The sequence below is a fragment of the Triturus cristatus genome, chromosome 1_1 (genome assembly GCF_964204655.1).
Source record: "Triturus cristatus chromosome 1_1, aTriCri1.1, whole genome shotgun sequence".
Taxonomy (NCBI): domain Eukaryota; kingdom Metazoa; phylum Chordata; class Amphibia; order Caudata; family Salamandridae; genus Triturus; species Triturus cristatus.
In genome coordinates this window covers 76,198,387-76,223,619 of record NC_140579.1, presented here as the reverse complement: position 1 = coordinate 76,223,619, position 25,233 = coordinate 76,198,387, and the positions used below count along the sequence as shown (strand labels likewise).

Here is a 25,233-nt window from a genome sequence, read left to right as displayed (position 1 = left end):
GGGAAATCTATTTCGGCCTACAGCATTTAGCTAATATAAGAAATGAACAGGCCTTTCTCTTTAAACGTATATGCGATCAGGCCTTTGCAAAGTTTAAACACACATTTTATAATCCCTCTCTAATCATTGATTTCATTCCATTCCATATATGAGTAAGTAAACTACACGTGCAGACTTTAATATGGTGGAAGTTTAAACCTAATGCACCGCACTACTTGAAAACCAATCATTATGCATTGACTAAAATACATTGCAGTAAACTAAGATATTGCTCTTCACGAAAACCATGGTTACATTTCTAATCACACTATTTTAGGCAGATTCGAGTGATACATTTCTGAGTCACACCTTAATACAATTTCGATTAATATGTGGGTGCGGACTAACAGTGAATATGATGCACCCCTACAATTTTCTGGATAACGTGGCGCTCTATTAGTACCAGTTGTTTACCTGTGACACTTTCTGCTTCACATTAGTAGTTTTTAATTAAGGTTCTCACTGGGGGGAGGGGGTCCTCTGTGTGACCAGTTACTAACCAGTACAGCTATTTCTCCACAGCTCTGTCCACTTTTATTTGAATGATTAGGGGCAAAAAGTATTTTTTTACACATTTTATACCCTTATCTATAATGGTCTGTCACATCAGCAGGATTAATATATTCAGGTAACCCTTTCTAAATGGGGCACATATTTCACAAGATCACTACACTTCGGTGCATAATCCTCAAAATCAATAAACTTTGGGGCCCACAACAGTCCATGAGTGTCACTACTTCACCATAATCCTACCCCCATTTCCCAACACGTACTTGGGTATTCCTAGATTATTATCTGTGCCAGCCCCTCAATGCAATAGCTACTATTACTCTTTCCAGTGCCACCCCAACCAAAGTTCACAGTTTTCAGCTGATTGGAGGAACACAGACAAGCAACATTCCCCTCCTCTGGACATGACGAGCCACTCCTGCTCCGTTTGCTGCTGCTGCTGTCCTGCGGTTTTAAATGACAAAGAGGGCTTACAAACTGCCCCTTCTTCGATGTACAGCAACAAGCTGGGGCCCAATGACTCCTCTGACTCCAGAATGGTGCTGTTTCCTCCATGTTAGTCAGGGAAGGTACCAGAGCCTCACAGGTACCTCTCCATGATTGCCTGTTCTTGGCCCTCCTGCTCGAGTTACTGCTGTTAAGAGAGCCCCATGGCATGGTGAGCTGTGCCTCCAGGCACCTGGGAGTCTTAGTGTACGTCTTTGAAATGCATCCCCTGTTTGGTGGTCCCTTATCAGGAACTAAATCAGTTCAGGGAAAGGAGCGAGGGGTGAGGGTCAGAGGGGGGCAGTGTGAAAGGATCCAGGGTTTGGAAAAGGCAAGGTCAGCATGGGCGTATCAAAGGGGAGGAGCTATGAGAGGGGACTCAGGAGGGATTGCAGACTCTTCAGTAATATCTCAAAATGTGAAGATTTGCCTATCACTGGAGTGGTAAATCCTCTACACTTTTTTCACACACGGAGAGTGAGAGAATGAGTAGGACAGTTGCGTTCTCCCAAAACTAAACTTATTATCACTAGAGACAACTGTTGTCTAAAACTGTGAAACCTACGAGGGCTACAGCTTTTTACGAGAAAATTCCTATGATATAATCTCTGTCAGGTGGAATATCAAAGATATTGAAGGAAACGCCTCACTCACATAATAGTGACATGCTTCATCATAGGCGTTACCTCCACACCCAGGTAAGGTGGTACTACCTGGGCGGACTCGACCAAAGATCTACTGGGAGTTCTTATATAAGTAGGTTACTGGTTAAGCAGGGAACCAGAATTTTATATATATAAGCTAAAAATACCTACAAGTGTACCCCGTCTCGATCCTTTATTCTGAGGCACTTGTGGTATCCTTAAAATCCGTATGTTGGGGTTGTTTTGAACATTAATATATTCAAATGTACCCTCAGAAAAATGCCAACATGTTTCGGCCCTCTTTAAATAGCCCACTTGGGTCTGGGGCCTTCGTCAGGGCGTTCTGTTTCTGTACCTTGATTTAAGGTCCCTGCTGTGGCTTGTCGCATATACTTCATGCACACCAAAATGTGAGGCCTAATGCACTCACCTGTATATCTTGTGTTCGTACTCCAGTAGTAATTTTCTATAAGAGATAAAAACACGGGTATATCCTCTAGTATACAGTTATATGCTACATGTCATCTGTGCCTATAACATGCTTTTCTTCTCTATAATGGTGTTTGAGTATACATATGCCACCCGACTCAGTGCTCACTATTAAAAAGGTCGTGGATTCTTTTCTACCACTTCCAGTGTGCTCGCCAAATAGCAAGTTTCTTTTTTCACCACATCCAGTGTTACCCAACTGTAAGGTATGTATGTTAGTTAAAGGGATTCTTTGTTGATTATGAGCCATAATATTTGTGTGCCCATGAGTTTTTTTGTCGCTACTTCAATGGATTAGGATGAGCACGGAAATCACCCATAGAGTTCAAGAAAGAGCACAAATGCATTTGGTGACCAAATAGAAGCACACGTTGTCCTTCACAAGTTTGTTTTTCCAGCGCTAGATTATAATGAGCACGGAAATCACCCCTATAGTTCAATAAGAGCACGTATGCATTCTTTACCAACCAGGCATACACGAGTGGCCTTCACAATTTTGAAGTAGCGACAAAAAAACTCATGGGAACACAAATATTATGGCTCATAATCAACAAAGAATCCCTTTAACTAACATACATACCTTACAGTTGGGTAACACTGGATGTGGTGAAAAAAGAAACTTGCTTTTTGGCGAGCGCACTGGAAGTGGTAGAAAAGATTCCACGACCTTTTTAATAGTGAGCACTGAGTCGGGTGGCATATGTATACTCAAACACCATTATAGTGAAGAAAAGCATGTTATAGGCACAGATGAAATGTAGCATATAACTGTATACTAGAGGATATACCCGTGTTTTTATCTCTTATAGAAAATTACTACTGGAGTACGAACACAAGATATACAGGTGAGTGCATTAGGCCTCATATTTTGATGTGCATGAAGTATATGCGACAAGCCACAGCAGGGACCTTAAATCATGGTACAGAAACAGAACGCCCTGACGAAGGCCCCAGACCCACGTGGGCTATTTAAAGAGGGCCGAAACATGTTGGCATTTATCTGAGGGTACATTTGAATATATTAATGTTCAAAACAACCCCAACATATGGATTTTAAGGATACCACAAGTGCCTCAGAGAAAGGATCGAGACGGGGTACACTTGTAGGTATTTTTAGCTTATATATATACAATTCTGGTTCCCTGCTTAACCAGTAACCTACTTATATAAGAACTCCCAGTAGATCTTTGGTCGAGTCCGCCCAGGTAGTACCACCTTACCTGGGTGTGGAGGTAACGCCTATGATGAAGCATGTCACTATTATGTGAGTGAGGCGTTTCCTTCAATATCTTTGATATTCCACCTGACAGAGATTATATCGTAGGAATTTTCTCGTAAAAAGCTGTAGCCCTCGTAGGTTTCACAGTTTTAGACAACAGTTGTCTCTAGTGATAATAAATCCTCTACACTGGCAGGTTGCTGGGGCAGAAGGCTACACTCTCAATGTCAACCCAAATCCTGTGAATAAGGAAGCTCCCAGAGGTGCTGGTTTCTGATGTCTCATGCCATAAGCCACATCTGTAATATATTGTTGTGATATATTGTGGTCTCTGCCTTAAAAATGTTATGTCATGCACATTAGTCATCTGAAATACACATTTGTATACTATTGGTTGACCTTACGTTTTCTCTCCATGTCTTTCTTTCTCTAGGGTGTCAAGAGCATATTTCACAGGTATGATTCTCTTCTCAGTTGTCAATCTAAATATTTAATTAATGGAATACAATTACCCGTGGTGTAAAGATACATCTGCGCACCTGTGAGTCAAAGATGGAAGGGTTTATTAACAAAAGAAAAGTCAACATCTGTGAATCACAGACTCGGCCAACCAGGACTGTCCTCCAGTAAACTGTAATTGAGCAGACTCCCAAAGCAATTCCTGTATGCACATTTGCCTTAAACAATGGAATTGCATATCATTTTTTTAGCACTGCATTACTCTGAAATAAGACCACCCGGTTTCCATGTTTTTATAGCCGTTTAGTAGGCTAGTTATTTATTAGCCTGTGTCCTGCATAGACACAGAAATTTACATGCAACTAAATAAATGATTCTTAGCTAAAAGGTTTTCAATTTGAGGACATTGTTTTTCAGACTGCCATCACACATTGAATATTGCTGATGTATGTATGAGAAAAGAGTTTCTGGTACTGCCACTGATTTTTCAACCATGTTCTCTTCTCATATCATCATACTACGCCTGCTCGACCTGCTTCTTCTAAAAAGCTTTACTATTAATTCTGATTGTCTATTGCGTCTGCAAGTAACACCATGGTTCTAGCAATATATTATGAAATACAGAACCAACAGCTTTACTCCCGCATTCTGTCTCAGTTCCCTGACCAATACCATCTGAGCCCCATGCATCCATGCACACTGACAGACAGGTTCACCCAGACAGTCCCACATGCTCCTATCAGTTACTATGCAAATTCCACTTGCACTATTTCACTGACCCAAATGTATGCCAGGGATCTAGAACATAGAATGCTGTCACATTCCTAATTTGTCACTTAACACGTATCTACTTACCCCGCTCTCACGCTTAATCGGTAAGGGGGCAGGACGAAACAACTGTGCATAGTTTGAGTCCGCTCGAATAATGATAATTAGTGAACTTGCGATTAGTTACTTAGAGCTGTCCTTTGTGCAACTGGATGTCATTATAGCAGTTTTCTGCTCTGGAATACACCATGATATCCTTCTTTTCATACTGTTTGTGAAATATACCATTCACTGGGCCGACACCACCCTTGCAGAATGGACATAATGTAAATGGTAGATACAACCAGCTTTTGCAACCTGGAATATGTGTGTCAGGTGCCCTTTCCTTCCTCAGAGAGTCTTCAGTGCCACATGGTCAATATACAATGATTCATGAGTGTTGGAGTCATTGTGGAAAATCCACCTTGTTCTCTGTATATCAGTTGATACCACAGGCCTTCTAAATAGAGAAGACATACACTGAAGGGAATGCGGATATAGCTTACAGTCTACTACACATAGGATATGTCTGAAGGGTAGAGGCCAGTCTGTAAAACTCAATCAAGGTTAGTTCTAGGGCAGTTCACAAAAGTAACCAATAGGGGTTTGCCACGCTTGATTCTTGAAAGAAACTTGATAATCCGAAGCACAGTTATGGAGACAAGAGAAAAACATGTTTTAGAAAAGAAATACAAGATCATGCCACCAAATCAAGGGTCACAGCTTGCTTCAGTTTAACTATGACTGCGAGATTCTAATATTAGTGTATTCCATATGATCCAAATCAAGACAGAGGCAGTTCCAATTTGGAATACTTTGGCAAAGTAGAAGACATCATAGGGAAGGAGACTCTCTAAACTGTTTCCATAGTCACCAACTTACCCAAACTGAATCTTAAGCCTTGCACAAGCCCTTGGTCTACTGACCACAAAGGGCAAAACACGTATTAGGTGAGCCTGGCAGTCACAAGAGAATTCAGAACAGTTATACTGTTCACTGTGTGCATGTATGCTGACATAACCGGAGCCCCCCCAGTAGTATTTGAAAAGTAATATAGCTATAACTGGCTCCTTTACTACATCTTGTTCTTCTGGGTAGTCTAACATTAGACCATCTTCACATCTGGAACGTCTCTGGTTTCTTCTCAGCTCACTATAAAGTCTCCCTCTTTCACTGTCTCCTAGAGATACCACTTGTGCCTCTCATTGAATTCCTGAATAAGGTCAATGTCAATTACTCTAGTAATCTGAGTAGTGTAACGTTGTTTTTTTCTTAGGTTTGATAATATAAATCATCAGAAACCCAAGGCTAGTCCTGCTGGAACAGAGCTAACTACTCAGAACTTTAGCCTACCGCTCACCTACCTGCTGGACAAGACAAAGCAAGTGAGAAGTGAGTACATGCCAGACTTTAAGATGTCTGTGGGAGGGCGGAACCTGGTTTGAACAGTGAGAGTGACAAGTTAACATATACTCATGGGAGAGAATCTCGGGTAGGTTCTACGTGGAAATGTAAGTACACTTAGTTAGATCAACAGTGGAGAATGTTTTATGTGCTGCATGTATTATATGGCATCTCAGCACTGGTAAAGTGTTCTAGTGATAGATCTCAAGTTGAGTTAGCGTCTAGCCTAGTTCTGTGGTAATTCATCTGCGTAACAGAAAGTATTCTTTTTATGGTTACTTCCACCTACATGACTTCCTCAGTTCCAGCAGCTGTTTTACAAGCTGCAGCTTAAATTGATTGATTAATTAATTAATGTGTCCAAGAAAGTTTGCTGCTGTGAAGAATGAAGTACAGTAACTGATCATTCTATAATTACAAATCAGAAGGGGCTGGTCTTGATAGCATCTGGCATTCAAGGTATGAGCGCTTAAGATTGTTTCAGACATGGAGTTGCCATTGATCTAGGTGATAAGAAGGAAGAGGAAATGTTATATAGATGATGTTTTGATGGAGAATGTGGAATGTATTAGACTGAAGAGAAAAGTGTGTACTTCACTATTGGATGGTGGAAATGAGAGTGCAGGCTTCAAGGGATTTGGATATTGGGTCATAAAGCAGCCCAGGAGAATAGTTGAACATCTCAAGGAATACAAATAAAAATAGATGTGCCTTATGGGGTTGAAAGCTGAGATCAGCTCCAACAAATGCAATGAGTGTACACTGAATGTTTGGGAATTTAGAAGTTTGAGTGTTTGGACCTCAAGGAAGGCTGTGTCTATTTATGGAATTATGCCTTCGGTGACAAGATTGAAGAAAATGTTTTTAGAATAAATTGGACTATATGGAAAGCAAAATTGTCTATGACATTTGTTTCTTGTTGTAATTAAGTTCTCAATGTCTGAGACATGAACAACTATTAACTCCATTAGCTTTATATGACAGCAAGCCTTTTCTGCATGACTTCAGTAGCGACACCCAATTGAACCAACTTTTCCTGCCAGACAGACAGATTAAAGATGGCTCTTTATCCATCTTGAATACTTTTTCAAAGATCTTATCCATATGGATAGAACTGATTACTAAAATGCATCCGGTTCCCTTAGAAAATGATTTAGCGATCATTGCCTTAATCCAACATTTTATTCAATAGTTTGCACCGACCAATGTTGCTAACACAGATCTCTTTAGAGCTAAAGCATAGAAAACAAACTGGAATATGTTATTCAGCAAAGATGCTCTAACAATTAATAATTCCTCAGTTCCAACAATGTATCAAAGCTATGTGCTTACTGGATCCTGCTCAAGTTAGCCTCTAACCATCCCAAGCACCAATCTAGGAACAGTATCCATACTTGTTTTTATTTATTAGCCTTTATTTTATTAAGGAAATAGTACAATATGCAGCAAACATAGCTATATTGCCAACCAACAAAGGCCTAAAATTCGATAACATGCAAATAGAACTTAACTTTAATATTCTATAAAATGCTTATCTATACCATGAAAGTGAACAACTTGCTAACTATAAGTAAATCAGGAAAAAGGCGAAAGGAAATAGAAAAGGTGTCAGTAAATGATACAGGCCTTCTAAAATATGCAATACCTACATCAAATTAGTAATGTAATGTAACAGAACAGCAACAGTTTTTTTTTAATTATGTGTACAATTTACCAAGATTGTCAATGTTTTCAAGGAAGTTTATCAACTTCATCAACTTCCAATTTTTATGGATGGTTGAAGACATGGAGGTTCTTGTTAGATAGCCCGTCAAAGGCATCCGCAGTTTATAATTTTTATAAGAAATTGGGGCAAGGGGCAACTGATAGTATTAATGTCATGCATGAAACATATCTCATTCCACAATGAATGAAAGGATACATTGGAATTATCTTTCCAGTTTATTGAAATTTGTTGTAAAACAATTGAAATAAATATGTCCAGTACTTTACCTTTCATTGGAAGAAGTTGAAAACCATCAGCAACAATGTTTTGCAAAGACAAAGGAGCATCAATTTGAAATCTAATCATAATCATTTCCCACACATCTTCCCAAAAAAGGTGAAATAAACTACGTTCAAAGACCACTTGTATAAAATTACCAGTAGAAGAAGACCATGACCAACTTGAAGTGGGCACTAGAGTATGACATTTTTTAATGGAAACTGAAGTATAGAATGCTTGATTATAAGGAAAGTTTGGGTAACATTGCTGGCACATGAGATAGACTTACTCATTGTCCAAATCTTGCTCAAGATTAAGGGTGGAAATTATTTTTGGATCACTGTCTCCCATTCCATCTCTATTTTGCTCTTAACACTAACAACATTATTATTATTCTGCAATAAATATATAATTGAAGCTTTAGGTGGTAAATTATAATGACATACATCAATTGTAGTCTGCGCCTGTCTGCGTCCGACCAGGGCCATAGACCAGAAATTCTGCTCTTCATAAATGTGGCTAACCTACACACCAGAAACGCTTAACCACATCAACAGGTTGCAGATAAAAGGTTCTGCCTATGCGGGAGTCCCCAACAGTTTGTACTACATGTAGCCTGATGGTTGGTTTCCATCTTTTACCAGCCACTATTTCTAAGCACCCTAAAGAAACACGCCCCCAATAAACTGCAGATATATCTATTGAATTGTAGATCCCTTCCCAAAAGCAACATTGATTGGATGTCCAGCAGCCGGCTAAAACTTAATGTCGACAAAACGGAGGTCCTGGTGGTTGGCAATAAAAGCTGTAGGTTGCAGGAACACTCATGACCAGAATATCTGGGTGATCGTTCTAAGCCAGATCAAGGATTGAAAAGCCCAGGTATCTAGATAGACAATAAGCTTACGATGGAGGCACAAGCCAAAAAAGTGGCAGGTTCATTCTATGGCATTTTAAGATCTGTTAGGACATTCCTGCAGATGCTACCTTTTCCCACAAGAAGGGTAGTGGTAGAGAGACGTATAAACTCTCACCTTGATTATATTAACCTCCTGTATTTTGGGAGTCCGAAATTTGTGCTCAAGTGGCTCCAAGTGGGGCAGAATGCCCCCGCTAGAATTATTAAAAAAACACTGATGCATCAATCAGCCAGACCAGCTGTCATAGCCCTGCACTGGCTTCCAGTTAAGAAAATAATCTACTTCAAGGCTCTCTATATCACAAACCAGGCCATTTATGGAAAAGGTGAGGAAATTCAAATACGGCCCCATCTTTCCCATTGACACCATTACGCTGTTGCCCTTACTCAGGCACCGCCAACCTTCGTAGAATTTCTCACATATTCTATTCTACAACAGTTTACACGACCTTCCCTTCTATCTCTGTGCACATTACATTCTGAGACCCGGCTCGAAACAACTAATCCCCGAGATAACCATCTATTGACCCTTGGTGACCGTTCTCGGCCTCTCCAGTTGTTTTACGAATCACCATCTGCAACACGGAAACACGTCCTGTCGTAAATTAATTTCACCAAGGAATGACTATGCCACCTGACCTATAGGGTGAGGTAGAGAACACGACCCTAGGGAAGGAATTTCTATTACCCATTATCCTGTATCTTGTACAAAGAATGTTTTCTTGTGGATGATTTGTATTTTTATTGCACATTGAGGGGGTTGTTGCTTTAGGGGATTCAAGCGCTACAAAAGACTGTGAGCCACGGATTAAAGTGGCAGTCTCCTGAGAACCTACCACTGATGTACTTCTAGGACAACTGTACCTAGCTGCAGGTAATAAATTGAAGTTCCTATGCCAACAGAGTGTTCTGTGTCCTTGTAATTTGGAAGGCGAACTCAGAAGATTTCAGGCGTACCCTGCGCCGCCAGGCTTAATTGAGCCCGGTTCTTCAAAGGCTCATTTATCATTCAGTCTCTGCATAACCCGTGCCCCAGGAAGGGGTCTTCACACTAGCAATCAGGTACTTCTGGTGGTGCCAAAGATCAAGGGCCAGATGTATGATATGCAAAATTGTGCCTTGCAAATTGCGAGTCTTTTGCGATTCGCAATTTGCGAGGTGCAATTTTGCATGTACAACAGTGTGTTTGACACTTTGCGATTCCCAATTGGGTTGCAAATTGCATGGTTCATTAATATTAATGAGCCTCTCGCAATTTGTGAGCCCATTGAGAATGGCTGGCCCTCCCAGGTATGATGGCCTGCTGGGCTCGTACATGTCTGGGATTGCTTTTAAATAAAGCAGTTTTTTAAAAATGCAGCCCGTTTTCCTTAAAGGAAAACGGGATGCATTTAAAAAAAAAAAATGTTAGTTTAATTTTTCAAGGGCTGTTAGTGGTGCCTGGGACCACTGCCTGTCCTTAGAAAATATTTTTAGAGACAGTCACAAAGTGGAAGGGGTCCCTTAGGGACCCCTTCCAAATTGCGACTGCATTACCACCCTTTCGAAGAGGGTGGTAATTTGCAAGTGTTTTGCGATCGCGGTCATAAAACATTCGTACATTGATTTGTGGATGCAATTAGGAAGGGAACGCCCCTTCCTAATTGCGACTCGCAATTCCTAAATAGCGAGTCGCAAATAAATTGTGACTCGCTATTTAGGAATTGTCCAAAGCCCATTCACATTTTGCATGCGCAAACGGGTCGCAAACCCGTTTGCGCATGCAAAATGAGGTCGTACATCCGGCCCCAAAAGAACAAGAAGTGGAGGTTGCTCTTTTGTATTCCTCACCCCCAGGCTCTTGAACGCTCTTCTGGGTTCCCTTAGAAGTCAGCAGTCAGAAGGTGTTGTTTTGCTACTAGTACTAGGAAGCCCATTTGGGTAGCCATGCACCATACAAACATAACTGAACTGAATTGAATTGAAGGTAGAGTGAGCAGACATTGATATAGGGGAAACTTGCAAAAGCTCATAAATGACTTCTTTTAACCTATGGATTTGTTTCAGACAAGAATTTGGAATCTTATACTTATTTTGTAAGTGGGCAAAAGAGAGCCATTTACCATTATCAAATAATTTGGCTAACTAAAAAAATCCCTCTTTCAGCCCAACTTAAAAAAAAATTAGGTTTAGTATTAAGTTTAATATGTTTATTATATCAAATCGGTATTATCACCTGTATAACCATTAGCAGTTTTGATACAATCAACACGTTTTTTTAAAACAGGCAAAGATAAGAAAAAAGGTCTTGAAATCAAAACAAAATCAGTCCGAGAAAAGGGGTTAGTAAAGGATTTCTCCAACTGAATCCAAATCAGAGAGTCATAACAAGGTGAGTTATTTCACCAAAACTAAAGGCATAGTGATATTAGGAAAAAGTATGACATTTAACTCCTCCTCTCTCCTAAGGTAATTTTTATTTAGATAGTGGGATTGTAGGTTTTTTACGTTGCCACAAAAATCTAGTTAACAGAGCATTAATTATCTCCCAAAAACTATTTAGATACTTAACAGGTAACATTTAAAGAAAGTATAAAACGATTGGTGTAATCCTCATTTTAATAAAAAACAATCTACCCCACCAAGATAAATGAAGTGAGAACCATCATGAAAGACTCATTTTTTTCCCAAAAGATAGTGTAAATTATATCTTAAAGTATGATTGATCAAGAAAATCATACACCTAGGTATTTTATTTTATCTGCACACCAATTTAGATTATAATCTTCAAACAAATCTTTAAAGCAAAGTGTACTTAAATGAAGAACTTCTGATTTGTTTGAGCTAAGTTTATATTGAGAAACAAGAGAAAGCTTTCAAACTCCTTCAAAAAATGCATCTAAGGAATTTCCAGGATTATGCATATAACGCAGGATATCATCTGCATAAGCAACTTCAACTGAGCCATGTTGAAATCATTCAAAATTAGAATGTTGTCTAATCTTGGCCAAAAGGGTTCAAGGGATAAGATATAAAGAAGAGGAGACGATGGACAACCTTGTCTAGTGCCTCTTTTAATGGGGAAAAAGAGGACCTAATACTATTGACAAAAAGAGAAGCACATGGAGATTTATATAAAAGAGAACATAGTTAAAACGTTTGCCTCATCCTATGTCATTTAGGACTCTTAACATAAAATTAATTTGCGTCGATAAATGCTTTTCCAGCATCGAAGCATAATGTGGCAAAAGGGGATTTCATCAGATTAGCTTTAATGATAAAATTTAAGAAGTCTCTTCACTAGGTGAGAACTCTTTTCCCTGGCAGCCCATTTAAACAGTACAGTGGAGCTGTCAAAGGGGGAGTCAGTCAGCGCACGGCCAGCGTTCAGCACAAGCCATGCTGCCAGTTTCGCAACTTGCTCTTCGGTCAGTCACATGACAATTTATACTGCTAACAATCAAAAAAGGGGAGACTAGGAGTAATTTGAGGTCCAGCATCCATGCTCCCATCCAGAAGTATGCATACAAATGGAGGGTCGCTGTTCCTATAGAGAATAGTAAAAAGGGCTTTGCTCCTTGTGAGACCAGAGCTGTAATGCCCCTGGACCCCACAAGAGGGCTCTTTGCCAGAGGTCTTCTTTTTTTACCTTTATGATGAGTGAAGTAATGTGGAGGTAGGGTAGGATGTATATTGAGATGTATTTTAAAATTACCTTAGGGGTACCGTTAGGCTTTATTCAGTGGCCCTCTTGGCAGGGCTAAAAACAAGAATGTGAGTGTTGTCAGTGGGATATTATGAGCCGTGACAGTCTCAAGGATCCATGACTTTTCTTCAGAGCCGACAGATAAAATATCCGTACCCTACACCAAAGTGGGTTAAGAGGTAATCTTTAGAGATAGCTGAGGTTTGTTATACCTATGTGTATGTAGAATCCCTAGCTAGATCTCAAATTACAACCCAGCTGGTGTTTTGGTAAATGTACCATAGATCAGGGCAGAGAACCGCATCTTTTCTGTGACTCAATGGGGTCCCACACAGATTTGCGTTCACTACCTACCCCTCTCTACCCATCTTGAGGTTCAATATCCCACTTTGGTGAAGGTTAAGGAATATTTTATGCGTTAATCCTGAAGAAACACCAGGTATTAGGTGAGAAACATTTTGACCTTAGTAGATTTCTGCAGATTCACACAGCACAGCACAGCCCTGATTAGCCCTCCGCAACCTGAAAGAAAATTTGCAGCAGCCATTTTACATCTCGGGGGAACAGTCTTCGAGACTCAAATGTAGGTTGCAGTCTCTGTGAATGGGTAATATTTGAGGTTCCATGACCTGTTGTGTATTTTGGAAATGAATGGGAAGCATGTGTAGTGTCGGGGAAAATACCCTAATTTGTTTTTGTCTAACTGCGAGATCCGAAATCCATCGCATGGCTCAGTGAGGCCCCCATGTAGCTCTGCGAAGGATCAGTGGAGCTAGCGTGACCCCCAAAAATAAATGAGTGCTTTTACACCCACTCTTACTCTCATAGACCACTGTCATATCATCTAACAGATCCATACAGGCACTCTCACACTCACACTTACACATAGAAACACTCTCACACCCAATCAGACACTCAAGAAACCAGTCACAGGAGCAATCAGATAGTTACGCACCCACTCACAGACCCACTCGGACACTCACACACCCAATGAGAGACTCACTCAGAGACTCATGTACCCACTCGCAGACTCACTCAGGAACCTATGCATGCACAAAGGCCCACTCAGACACTTTCACACCACTCACAAGCCCACTCAGATACTGATGCACCCAGTCAGAGACCCAGTCGGACACTCTTGCACCCTTTCGCTGACTCACTCAGACACTAATGCACCCACTCATAGACCCACTTGGACACCCATGCACCCACTCAGACACCCACTGACAGACCCTATCAGAGACTCATGCATACACTGACATACCCATTCAGAGTCTCTTGCAGCCACTCACACACCCATTTATACACTCACACAGCCACTCTCATAGGTTACAGGTTACTGTTGGAAAGTGCCTCTTTTGACATGGTTAGCCCCCACATTTTGCCTGGAACATGATGTGATTTTGACTAAAAGTGCACTGGGTCCCTGCTAACAAGGTTCCCATTACCAGAGTTGCTTCCCAAAACTATACCACTATTGGCACAACTTCAGCCACCATAAAAGTCTCTAGTAAATGGTACCCCTGGTACCTCGGGCAGTGGTACTGAAGAAGGTCCTCTAAGACTACAGCACGAATTGTGCTAACCTAGTAACGCCTCACCTAGATCATGCAAACTGCCATTGCAGGCTGTGTGTCGTGCACATATCCCTGTCTGCCATGCCCACAGACACTGCCTCAGATATAGGTAAGTCCCCCCTACCGCAAGCCTTACAGCCCTAAGGGTACACTGTATCCCAGGTGTAGACATATTTGCATGAGCAGATATGTCCCTACGATCCCCGAGTCCATTCTTGGAGATTGTAAGTGAGCAGAGAAGCCACAGAGAGTACATGGCTGGACCCCCATCATTACGGTTTCCCCAGCTCCATGATGGCTTCACTGTAGCCTAAGATGTTTGTTACCAAACATCTTGTCTTAATAAATACTTACTGATGGCAGTATTGGATTTATTAATAAATGCACACAGAGGACACCTTAGAGAGTCCCCATAAAACCTAGCAGCTACTAGTGTGGATTCCGACTGGTCTTCACCTATCTGCCACCACTAGACATGTTTCTGACCTCATGAGGTGAGAGCCTTCACTCTCAGAGGCCAGGAATAATGACTGTTCTGGGCGGATGTGCACCTCCTCCAGGCTATTATTTTTTTTGTAACTTCGCAGAGTTCCGTGTAGCAAAACTTCACAAACAAAGCACAGGCCTACCGATTTGTTCCCATCTACACATTTTGTGGCTGGATGCGCCCTATAAAATCTGAAGCCATGGGCCTCATTGTCCCAGGTCTCATTGCTTTGCACTGGTTATCCGTGCCCGAGAGATTGTGGTTTAGGTCTCTTAGTATAGTATACCTGTATCAGCTTCGCCGCGACGCCTCTCCATGACTAGTAGTTTCAGTCTCTATTGACCGATGGTAGGCCATATGTATTAAGCAGTTTTGAAGTCAGAAAAGTCTGCATGGGATGGAGACTGGAATAAAAGCAGACCTCTACAGTGCCAGGGATGAGGGTCAGCTGTCTCTCTCACGCCTCTATCCATGTATTTGTAGCCTGTTCGGTTGGATTCACAAGCGGGATCCCACCCCTTTAATATTAAATAAGGTAGCAGTCACATCAGTGGTTAGTGTTCATAATCAATTTAATTTAATAATATAAAATACCATAATGCATCATAACACAAACTATCATCTTTTGTGCTGATTGTCAGATTCCTGCTTCCTTTGCATGTCACTTCTCACATATATAATCTATTGCAGACTGCAGCATCTTTCACACTACTGTTGCAGAAAATATAATGCATGTGATGGCAAAATATTGTCACCACAATTTATGTGTGTAGTCATAAAACGATCTTCAGTGACCCCACCCTTAACAATCTGCTACATTGTTTGAGCCCCCTCTAACAGCTTCATCTGTGTTTGATACCCCGTAGAGCAGGCATTTTATCTACCATCTTGATATGCACTCTGGTCACTTAATATTAATGCAATTGTCCTCAAATGATTGTCGTGAATAATGCTTAACTTTCTTTCTAGCCTCCCCGGCGTGTCACCTGTGGACAGATTATGGTCATATTCTTCTGGGTGCCCTGGCTATTCTTCTAGCAGCGATTTGTGGATATATGTGTAAGTATTCAAAGTACAAAGCTATGATCAGCGATGCAGATGTATTGCAGAGGGGAAGGAATTGGAGCCCTTTCTGTATGGGGGATGTCTCTTGTAGGGCCTATGGCAGCAGCCTTTACCATTGAACTTTTACCAGCAGTCTTTACTGCGCAGGTATGTACTACACAGGTAAGTATTTATAGGTTCACCACAAAGTACTTTGTTTTAGATAAGAAAATATTCCTGTTATTAAAAAAAGAAGGGTTTCAGGTGTGGATAGAGGTAAAGAGTGTTAAGGGTAATTATAGGTTTATGCAGTGGGTAGAAGTATAGGGAGGTACGGGTGATATTAAGGTTTAGGAGTGGGTAGAGGTAATGACAGGTAAGGGTAATTTTAGGGTGCAGGGGTGGATAGAGGTAAATGGAGGTAAAGAGAAGTTTAGGGTGGGGAAACGTAGTCACTTAAGTGAGATTTTATGGTTTGAGGGAGAATAGATGTAAAGAGAGATACAGGTAATTTTAAGTTTCATGGATAGGTAGAGGTAGAGAGAGGTAAGGGTAATTTTGGGGTTTGGGGATGGGTATAGGTAAAGAGAGGCAAATAGTAAATCTGTATTAATGTCTACGTCAAACAGCTGAAGCTGCACTCAATTGTTTGGGGCTCCCATCAATAGAGCTTGTCTTTGTATTTGGTTGGGGGGCATGACCCGCTTACACTCCGGCCTGTTATAAGGATTTACCTGAGATATCAGAGCACAGAGTAGAAGAAGGGAGAGGAGAGAGGCATTCACCTCGTCTCTATGATTCTGGACACTCAGAGTTTCAAAAGACATTGAATTTAATATGGCAATACAAAGAAGAGAGAAGATTTTAAGATTCATTTTAAATGCACGTGACTAATTTTCATTTGGAATGATTTTGCACTTGAACTTTATACTTTGAATGTAACTGTGTGGCAGTAACACTATTATAGCATGATTATAAGGCTCTACAGTCAAAAGAGAAAATATGACTCCAGTCCAGGTGCACTCTGGGTATTGTACTATGACATGCTACTTTATCACGTGTGTTGGGATTTAAAAGCAAATGATTATCGTACATTTTCACCTGCTCAACTGTGATCAAGGCTTAATTGAGAAGCCGAAACGCGTCAGGAAGAAAAATGTGGTGTCTTCTGTACTATGAATGTAACACTTGGTCTGTTTCCAGAATTGGCTTTGGCGCTTCTTTGTGTATGGAATATGTAACGGAAGCTCTGTCCCGTTACTCAGCTGAAGCCACCCTGCAGGATTGGGGGTGCCCGTCGATGGAGGTGCTTGTGTGTGTGTATATATATATATAGATATATATATATATATACACACACACACACACATACACACGCACACACACACACACACACTAAAAAAAAACATTTTATATATATATAAAATGCCTTTTTTAGTTTGCTAATAATAATGTATGCGCCATTTAACAAATCTTCACGAAACCGTCAAAAAAGTGCTGTTTTTTGATCAGCTCTGTCCATGAAAGTTTCAGGGTCCAATAAAAAGGAGGCTGGTCACCCAAAATGCTAAATCTTCCTGCATCTTACATTGATTATTCAGGAATGCAATAGTGCAAAAACGGCTGAACGGAATTACACCACGTTTAGCAGAAAGCTAGATCTTGGTCCAGAAAGCATGATTTATTAGATCTGGTGTAAATCCATTCAATAGATTTAGAAAATTAGGGTTTCAAAATATTGGTATATCTTGATGGTCGAGTTCATGTGCCTGGAGCCCCCTCCCTAAGGCAATTTGCCCCCCTGGGATCCCATCCCCTGGGGCCTGGTGAATTTCTTGAGGGTCCTCCTCCACGAGCCGATTACAGGTCGAGGACCTCATGCCTTGGGGCCCAGGATAGTTATGAAAGGCGAGGGGGGTTTGCACTCCCCTCCCGAGCTGGTTACAACCCCGTAAACTCCATCCTTTGGTTGCCCGGCATACTTAGGAAAGAGGAGGAGGCATGGGCCCCCCTACTCAAGCCGATTATGGCCTCGGAAATCCCATCCTCTGGGGCCTGACCCAATCTCTATGTCCAGAGAGTACACCTCTAGGAAAGTGCTTCCTTGCCCTCTCCTTTAAACAAATGTTAGACTTGGGGGATGGGGACCGGAGCCTTTTGAAGCTAGTGGAGGAGGCTGCATGCCCCCCTCATGAATAAATATGTGCCCCAAGGGATGGGGTCCCCAGGAGAGTAATGGTTTGGGGAGAAGGACACATGCTCCCCTTACCACTATTATAAATAAAAATGAATAAAAAAAGAGCAGCAGGAGCCACTCATTTATTAATCTTTGGTGTGCCCCATAATGCCCTGGGGCATTTTAACATAATATATTGTGATGTCCCTAGCAGAAGCAGGGGCAGCAGCAAATATTTTTCATGTTTATTTTTCATATTTGTTGTGGGGTCCAACCGCATGCTTAGCATGCAAGAGAGCTGTGTACTGTGGGGTGTTCGCTGCTTGCGGGGGTTGCAAGCAGGGCCTTGCCTGAGTAAATCCAGGACCTGCAAGACTAAATGCGTGCTGCGCTTGCCACAAGGCTGTGTGGAGTTGGCTGGGGTCGCGGGTAGTTAGCCACATGCCACATGGGTTGGTGTTATAAAAGATAATAAAATATTACTTTATCGTAATAAAAACCTAGAAATGTACTGAAAAGCTTATAGGATAAGTTAAAGTTATAGTTAGAAATGATAACAATATGTTCGAGGCATATGAGCTGCAGATTACACACTTTTGCATAGATTGCCATCTGGTGTTGGGCCCGGATGTTTGCAGTTGTTTTTCCTCTTGGAAAGTCTTTGGAAGTCACAAGGTCGGTGACACCTCCTTTGGATCGTATTGCGCATGGGCTTCGGCTCCATCCTCAGATTGTTTTTTTCCGCCATCGGATGTGATCTTCGCGCTCCGGTTCCGAACAGTTTCCAGTTCTCCAATCGACGCGCAATCCTCACCCAAATCCGCGGTATTGTTTCGATCGCGATCTTCACACTCGACGCGGCTCTCATCGAAAAGACCTTCGATTCCAGTCGTCGACGACGGCCTTCGGGCCTACCCAAGCTCCGGTCCTGGCTAATGGAAAGGACTCCCTTCAAGAAGTGCCCTCGATGTGGGTCCAAATTCCCCCACATCGATCTCCACGAAGTATGTAACCTCTGCCTCTCCCCTGAACACGAGGCTCAAGACTGTCTGGCGTGCAAGTCCTTCAGGTCCAAGAAAACCATTCGAGACCGAAGGGCACGAAGAACTATGGCACACTCGTCGACGGCGATTCCGGACGACATCTTCGGGGAAGGCGTCGATGCTCCAGAAGAACACCACACCGACGAGGGCCTCGTCAGCACCTCCGAAGCCGACGATTCAGATGTGGAGGACATCACTCCGGCACAGAGGGTCGTGAGTACCAATCTACCCCCCCACACCCTCTCCGGCACTGAAAAAGGCTTCGTTACGCCTTCGCCTCCGGGCCTAAGCAAGACCAAAGACATTGCTTCCCACACCACACCTTCAGGACCAATAAAGAAGCCGATTAAGCCTTCCGGCGGCTCGGGCTCGAGCCAGCCCACCATCGGTGCCGACAAACACTCCTCCGCACCGGCACCGAAAAAGAAAATGGCCTCCGCTTCGGCACCGAGCCCCGCACCGAAACACTCGGTGTCGAAACCCAGCTCCAGCTCCTTGGTACCGACACCATCTTCGGAACCGATAAAAGCACACAAGGCCACCGGCACTGAGACTTCGAAGCCAAAAACCATCTCGGCGCCCACCCAACAATTAGCCAAGCCGCATAGTTCCAAACAGCGAACTAGCACAGACAAAGCCAAAAAAACAACGGCCCCAACGCTTTCGGCGCCGACGGACCAACCAACCTCACCAGAACTCTTTACACCGGATCCATTGCAAAAAACATTAACCAAGGATCCCAAAACCGGACATTTGATGCTCTGCATCAAAAAGAGACAGCTGGAAAAACCTGCTCCGCCTCCACCTCCAAAGAGGAAAGACTCTGCTACCTCCCCTTTCAGAATACCTTCCCCACCTCCGCCTCCCCCTCCACCTTCCCCTCCTCCACCTTCTCCTTCTCCACCACCACCTCATCATTCCCCAACACCCTCTCTGGATCATGATGATCAAGGGGACGTGCCCCATGACTTGCCTACAGGGGACCCCACTCCCACAGGCTCCCCAGACCCATGGGATGACTATAACATCACTGACATTCCTAATGTCCCACAAGATGATCTCTACCTTTCCAGACCATCCCCACCTGTAGACTCATTGGGGTTCAACCATCTATTGCAAAGGGCTGCACACTATCACGGGGTAGATCTCCATACCGACCCCGTGGAGGAGGATTTCCTCCTCGATACCTTTGACACCACACATAGGACCACCTCCATATTACCTATGCTCAAGGGAGTTATAAAACATGCGCCGGAGGTCTTGAAAAGACCCAGTCAGAGCCAGGGTCATTAACCCGCGCATTGAGAAGAAATATAAAGCCGCCCCTACAGATCCCTCCTACATCAGAGGGCCAGCACCACTAGATTCTCTGGTAGTGTCCACAGCACGTAAAAGTGCCAACTCCCAGGTGTCAGGAGAAGCACCACCACCTGATAAAGAGTCTAAACTATTGGACGCATCAGGCAAGCGCACTGCATCCCAAGCTGCCAACATATGGCGCATCGCTAATACACAAGCGTTATTAGCAAGATATGAAAGGGCCCATAATGACGAACTAGAAGCCATAATGCAACAACTCCCTGATAAATACAAAAATAGGGCCAACGAGCTAATTCAGGAGGGCAAAACCATCACTAATACCTCCATCCTTTGTGCCCTAGATGCAGCAGACACAGCATCCAGAGCCATCAATACTAGCGTCCTCCTCCGTCGCCATGCCTGGCTAAGGATTTCAGGTTTTAAACCGGAGGTAGAAGCCTCCATCCTAAACCAGGAACATCTGTTTGGGCCAAAAGTGGATGAGGTCCTCGAAAAGATGAAAAAGGACACAGACACGGTAAAATCTATGGGAGCCTTAAAATCCAACCTTCCCAGGCGGTCCTTTCGCCGTTCTTCCTTTCGGAGCACATCCAGAGGCTACTCCTCCGACACCGCTTCCACTTCATATAAGGCCCCTACCCAATTTACCTTTACAAGGGGTTACCAAAGAGGCGGCTACAGGAGCAACAATAAAAAAGGCAGAGGCAAGACAAACACCGCCCGCTCTGCCTCCACACCTACCCAATGACTTCCCTCCACTCCCCCCAGACCATCCCACTCCGGTCGGGGGCAGACTCCAAGATTTCCTTCCTGTCTGGGCTACCATCACCTCAGACAAATGGGTAATACAAATAATTTGGTCAGGCTACTTTCTAGAACTAATATCTACCCCCCAAACATTCCACCCAGACAACGCCCAATGTCACAGGAACATCTAACACTACTAAAGCAGGAGGTAATCTCCCTCCTACACAAAGGGGCGATAGAACACGTTCCTACCAACCAACGAAATATGGGGGTCTAGACGAGACTCTACGGCCCATCCTAGACCTTCGGCCCCTAAACAAATACATACACTCAGACCATTTTCACATGGTAACACTTCAGCAGGTACCGCTGCTTTCCCAAAACGACTTCCTGGCCACTTTAGACCTAAAAGACGCTTATTTCCACATTCCTGTGCACAACGCTCACAGGAAGTTCCTCAGATTTGTAGTGGACGGCCAACACTACCAATTCAAAGTACTCCCGTTCGGAGTCACAACAGCACCACGAGTATTCACCACGTGCCTAGCAGTAGTGGCAGCACATCTGCGGAGACAACACTTCCATGTCTTCCCATACCTGGACGACTGGTTGATAAAAGCCAGTTCATACAACTAGTGTGTACAACACACGTGTACCACTGTCCAGCTACTTCACCAACTGGGATTCACAGTAAACCACGCAAAGTCCCATCTACAACCATCCTACATAAAACAATACCTCAGTACCACCATAGACACCTCAAAAGCACTAGCCTACCCCAATCCGACCAGGATTACAAACATTCAGGCTCTACGCGCCAAATTTATGGCACTACAGTCCCTTCCAGCTAGAGTGTTTATGCAACTAATAGGGATGATGGCCTCTTGCATATTCATAGTACCTCACGCAAGACTCCAGATGCGTCCTCTCCAAGAGTGCTTAGCGCGCCAATGGAACCAGGCCCAAGGTCAATTAACAGATCTGGTGTTAGTAGACGGTCGTACCCATCGCTCTCTGCAGTGGTGGACCACCACAAACCTTTCCAAAGGTCGACCGTTCCTGGACCCGGTTCCCCAGATAGTACTGACAACGGACTCATCGCTCTCCGGCTGGGGAGCTCACCTGTTACATCTCACCATGCAGGGCAGATGGACACCTCAACAAAAGTTACTCCACATCAACCATCTGGAGTTACTAGCCATCTTTTTAGCCCTAAAATCTTTTCAAACACAGATTTCAGGCAAGGCAGTCCTAGTCCGCAGAGACAACATGACAGCCATGTACTATATTCAAAAACAAGGCGGCACACACTCTCCACAGCTCTCTCAGCTAGCACAGAGCATATGGAGATGGGCCATACCCCAGAAAATCTTTCTCCTAGCTCAGCATGTCCCAGGAGTCCAAAACACTATGGCAGATCTGCTCAGCAGACAAACACAACAAATCCACGAGTGGGAACTCCACCCGCAAGTTCTTCACCCGTACTTTCAAATGTGGGGGCATCCACAGATAGACCTCTTCGCCACCCACGAAAACTCCAAATGCCCAAGCTTCGCCGCCAGATATCCACACCCATTGTCCAAAGGAAATGCGATATGGATGAACTGGTCAGGCAGATTTGCGTACACTTTTCCGCCTCTCATACTCATTCCACTAGTGGTGCACAAACTACAACAACACTCCCTCACACTAATCCTAGTAGCTCCAACTTGGGCCAGACAACCATGGTACACCACACTGCTGGAACTATCTGTAGTACCGCACCAAAAATTACACTTCTCTCCACACCTCTTAACCCAGAACCATGGAGAGATCAGACACCGGACCCAGCTCAGCTCAACCTTGCAATCTGGCTCCTGAAATCCTAGAATTCAGTTACCTAAATCTTCCCCCTGACTGTATGAACATCATCAAAGAAGCTAGGCGACCCACCACTAGAGCGTGCTACGCCGCCAAGTGGAAACGTTTTGTTGTCTATTGTCACAACAACACCATCAATCTCCTAGATGTGTCGATTCAACACATCATAGGCTCTTTACTCCACCTACAAAGGTGCAATCTAGCCTATACGTCCATTCGACTGCACCTCGCAGCCATAGCAGCTTATCTACAAAACAGGCAACATCTATCACTCTTTAGAGTACCTGCCATTAAAGCCTTCATGGAAGGCCTTAAAAGAATAATTCCCCCCAGACTACCACCCTCACCTGTGTGGAACCTAAATATCGTTCTCACCAGACTAATTGGGCCTCCCTTCGAACCACTACACAAATGTGAACTTTAATTCCTAACATGGAAAACCGCCTTTCTTGTAGCCATCACTTCCCTCAGAAGGGTCAGTGAGATACAAGCACTTACCATTCAAGAACCTTTTCTACAAATGCACCAACCCAAAATTCCTCCCTAAAGTCATTTCCCCCTTTCACCTAAACCAAGCTGTAGAACTCCCAGTATTCTTCTCGCAACCACAGACAGTTGCAGAACGAGCTCTTCACACACTAGATGTCAAAAGAGCCTTACTCTACACATACAGAGAACACAAACTTTCCGTAAGACCAAACAACTGTTTGTCTCTTTCTCTCCACCACACAAGGGCAACCCCATCTCCAAGTCGGGGATAGCTAGGTGGATTGTCAACTGTATTCAGATTTGCTACCACAAAGCCAAACAAACGCTATCCGTTCCCCCTAAAGCCCACTCTACACGTAAAATAGGGGCTTCAATGGCATTTTTAGGGAACATCCCATTAGATGATATCTGCAGAGCAGCTACATGGTCAACACCGCACACTTTCACTAAACACTATTGTGTAGATGTGCAAACTAAGCAACAAGCTAGTGTGGGCTAGGCTGTACTCAAAACATTATTTCAAACCACTGCAACAGATACGGGTGGTCGCCGCTAAGGATGGGTACTGCTATATAATCTATGGAAAAGTGTGTAATCTGCAGCTCATTTGCCTCGAACGGAATATGCTACTTACCAGTATGCATCTGTTCTTGGCATGCAGAGCTGCAAATCTATACACGCCCACCCGCCTCCCCGGCTACCCTTATTTGTTCCAGTTTATCTTATTTAGATACAACACACATGGGCACCTTCACTGTTATTACTACGTTCCATCATTTCCATGCTGGCGATAAACAATCTGAGGATGGAGCCGAAGCCCATGTGCAATCCGATCCAAAGGAGGAGTCACCGACCTTGTGACTTCCAAAGACTTTCCAAGAGGAAAAACAACTGCAAAAATCCGGGCCCAACACGAGATGGCGATCTATGCAAAAGTGTGCTCTACATGCCAAGAACAGATGCATACTCGTAAGTAGCATATTCCTATTTTGCATTAAAAAACCTCAAAAATTCAATAAAAAAACAGAGGTTAAAGTAACTTTATAGTTAGGTGAAACTTTCAGTCAGAAAGAAATATTTTAAACTTAAAAGACACAGAAATTGAACAAATATTGTAATCAGTGCTATCTATAACGTGAGCCCCGCCATGCACTGCTTAGGACCTCAAACATGACATCACTCATGACATCTATATGACATCATTGATGACATCTCAAATGTGTTGTATAGAAATGCGGAGTAGAAAGCTAAATTATATACTATTATGAGTTATTAAATTGTGTGTAAATCCCTTATTTTCTCTTCAAGTGGGTGGTCTGCGCCAAAGATAGTAGTCGTATATATTCAACCTTTCCTTTTTTGGAAGTTTGCACATATTAAACAGTTTGAACATGCATGCTAAATTAAACATGACAGAATTGTTGTGTTGATTGGAAATATGACAAGAAAAGTGACATTTATGTGTCATATTGTAATCCATAGTTCTTGTGCGCTTCACATGTAAGTGCCAAGTACCTTCATTTAGAATTTAAAAAATGCATTTCAGATCTTGAATCTTTACAGATCAGTCCTGGAGCTCTGAAAATTACGCCAAACCCAATGGCAGAAATTCTTTTTGGTGAAGTCTATGTCCTAGAGCATTGGGAATTTAGGGAGAAGGATCCCGAGTTATCTTGAAACTAAAATACCAAGTACCAAGAATAATAATTTGCAATGTCCGTGGCCAAAAGTAGACTGCAAGAGTGTGAAAAGCATGTGATCTACAGCAAATATGCTGCAAAGATACCTTTCAGTCTTAAAGATCGATAAAGATCAGACCAACACCATATTCAGGGTAATGACAGA

At 42.9% G+C, this 25,233-nt stretch overlaps 1 protein-coding gene across 1 annotated transcript in view; it reads left to right on the top strand.

Moving 5' to 3' along the window:
• LOC146869485 (E3 ubiquitin-protein ligase TRIM39-like) overlaps positions 1-25,233 on the top strand; it is a 326,876-nt gene that overhangs the window by 189,579 nt on the left and 112,064 nt on the right. Inside the window, exons 5-7 of the mRNA XM_085599897.1 lie at positions 3,821-3,843; positions 5,930-6,045; positions 15,679-15,768. Coding sequence (XP_085456023.1) covers positions 3,821-3,843; positions 5,930-6,045; positions 15,679-15,768 — 229 coding nt within the window. The remainder of the gene's footprint in view (positions 1-3,820; positions 3,844-5,929; positions 6,046-15,678; positions 15,769-25,233) is intronic.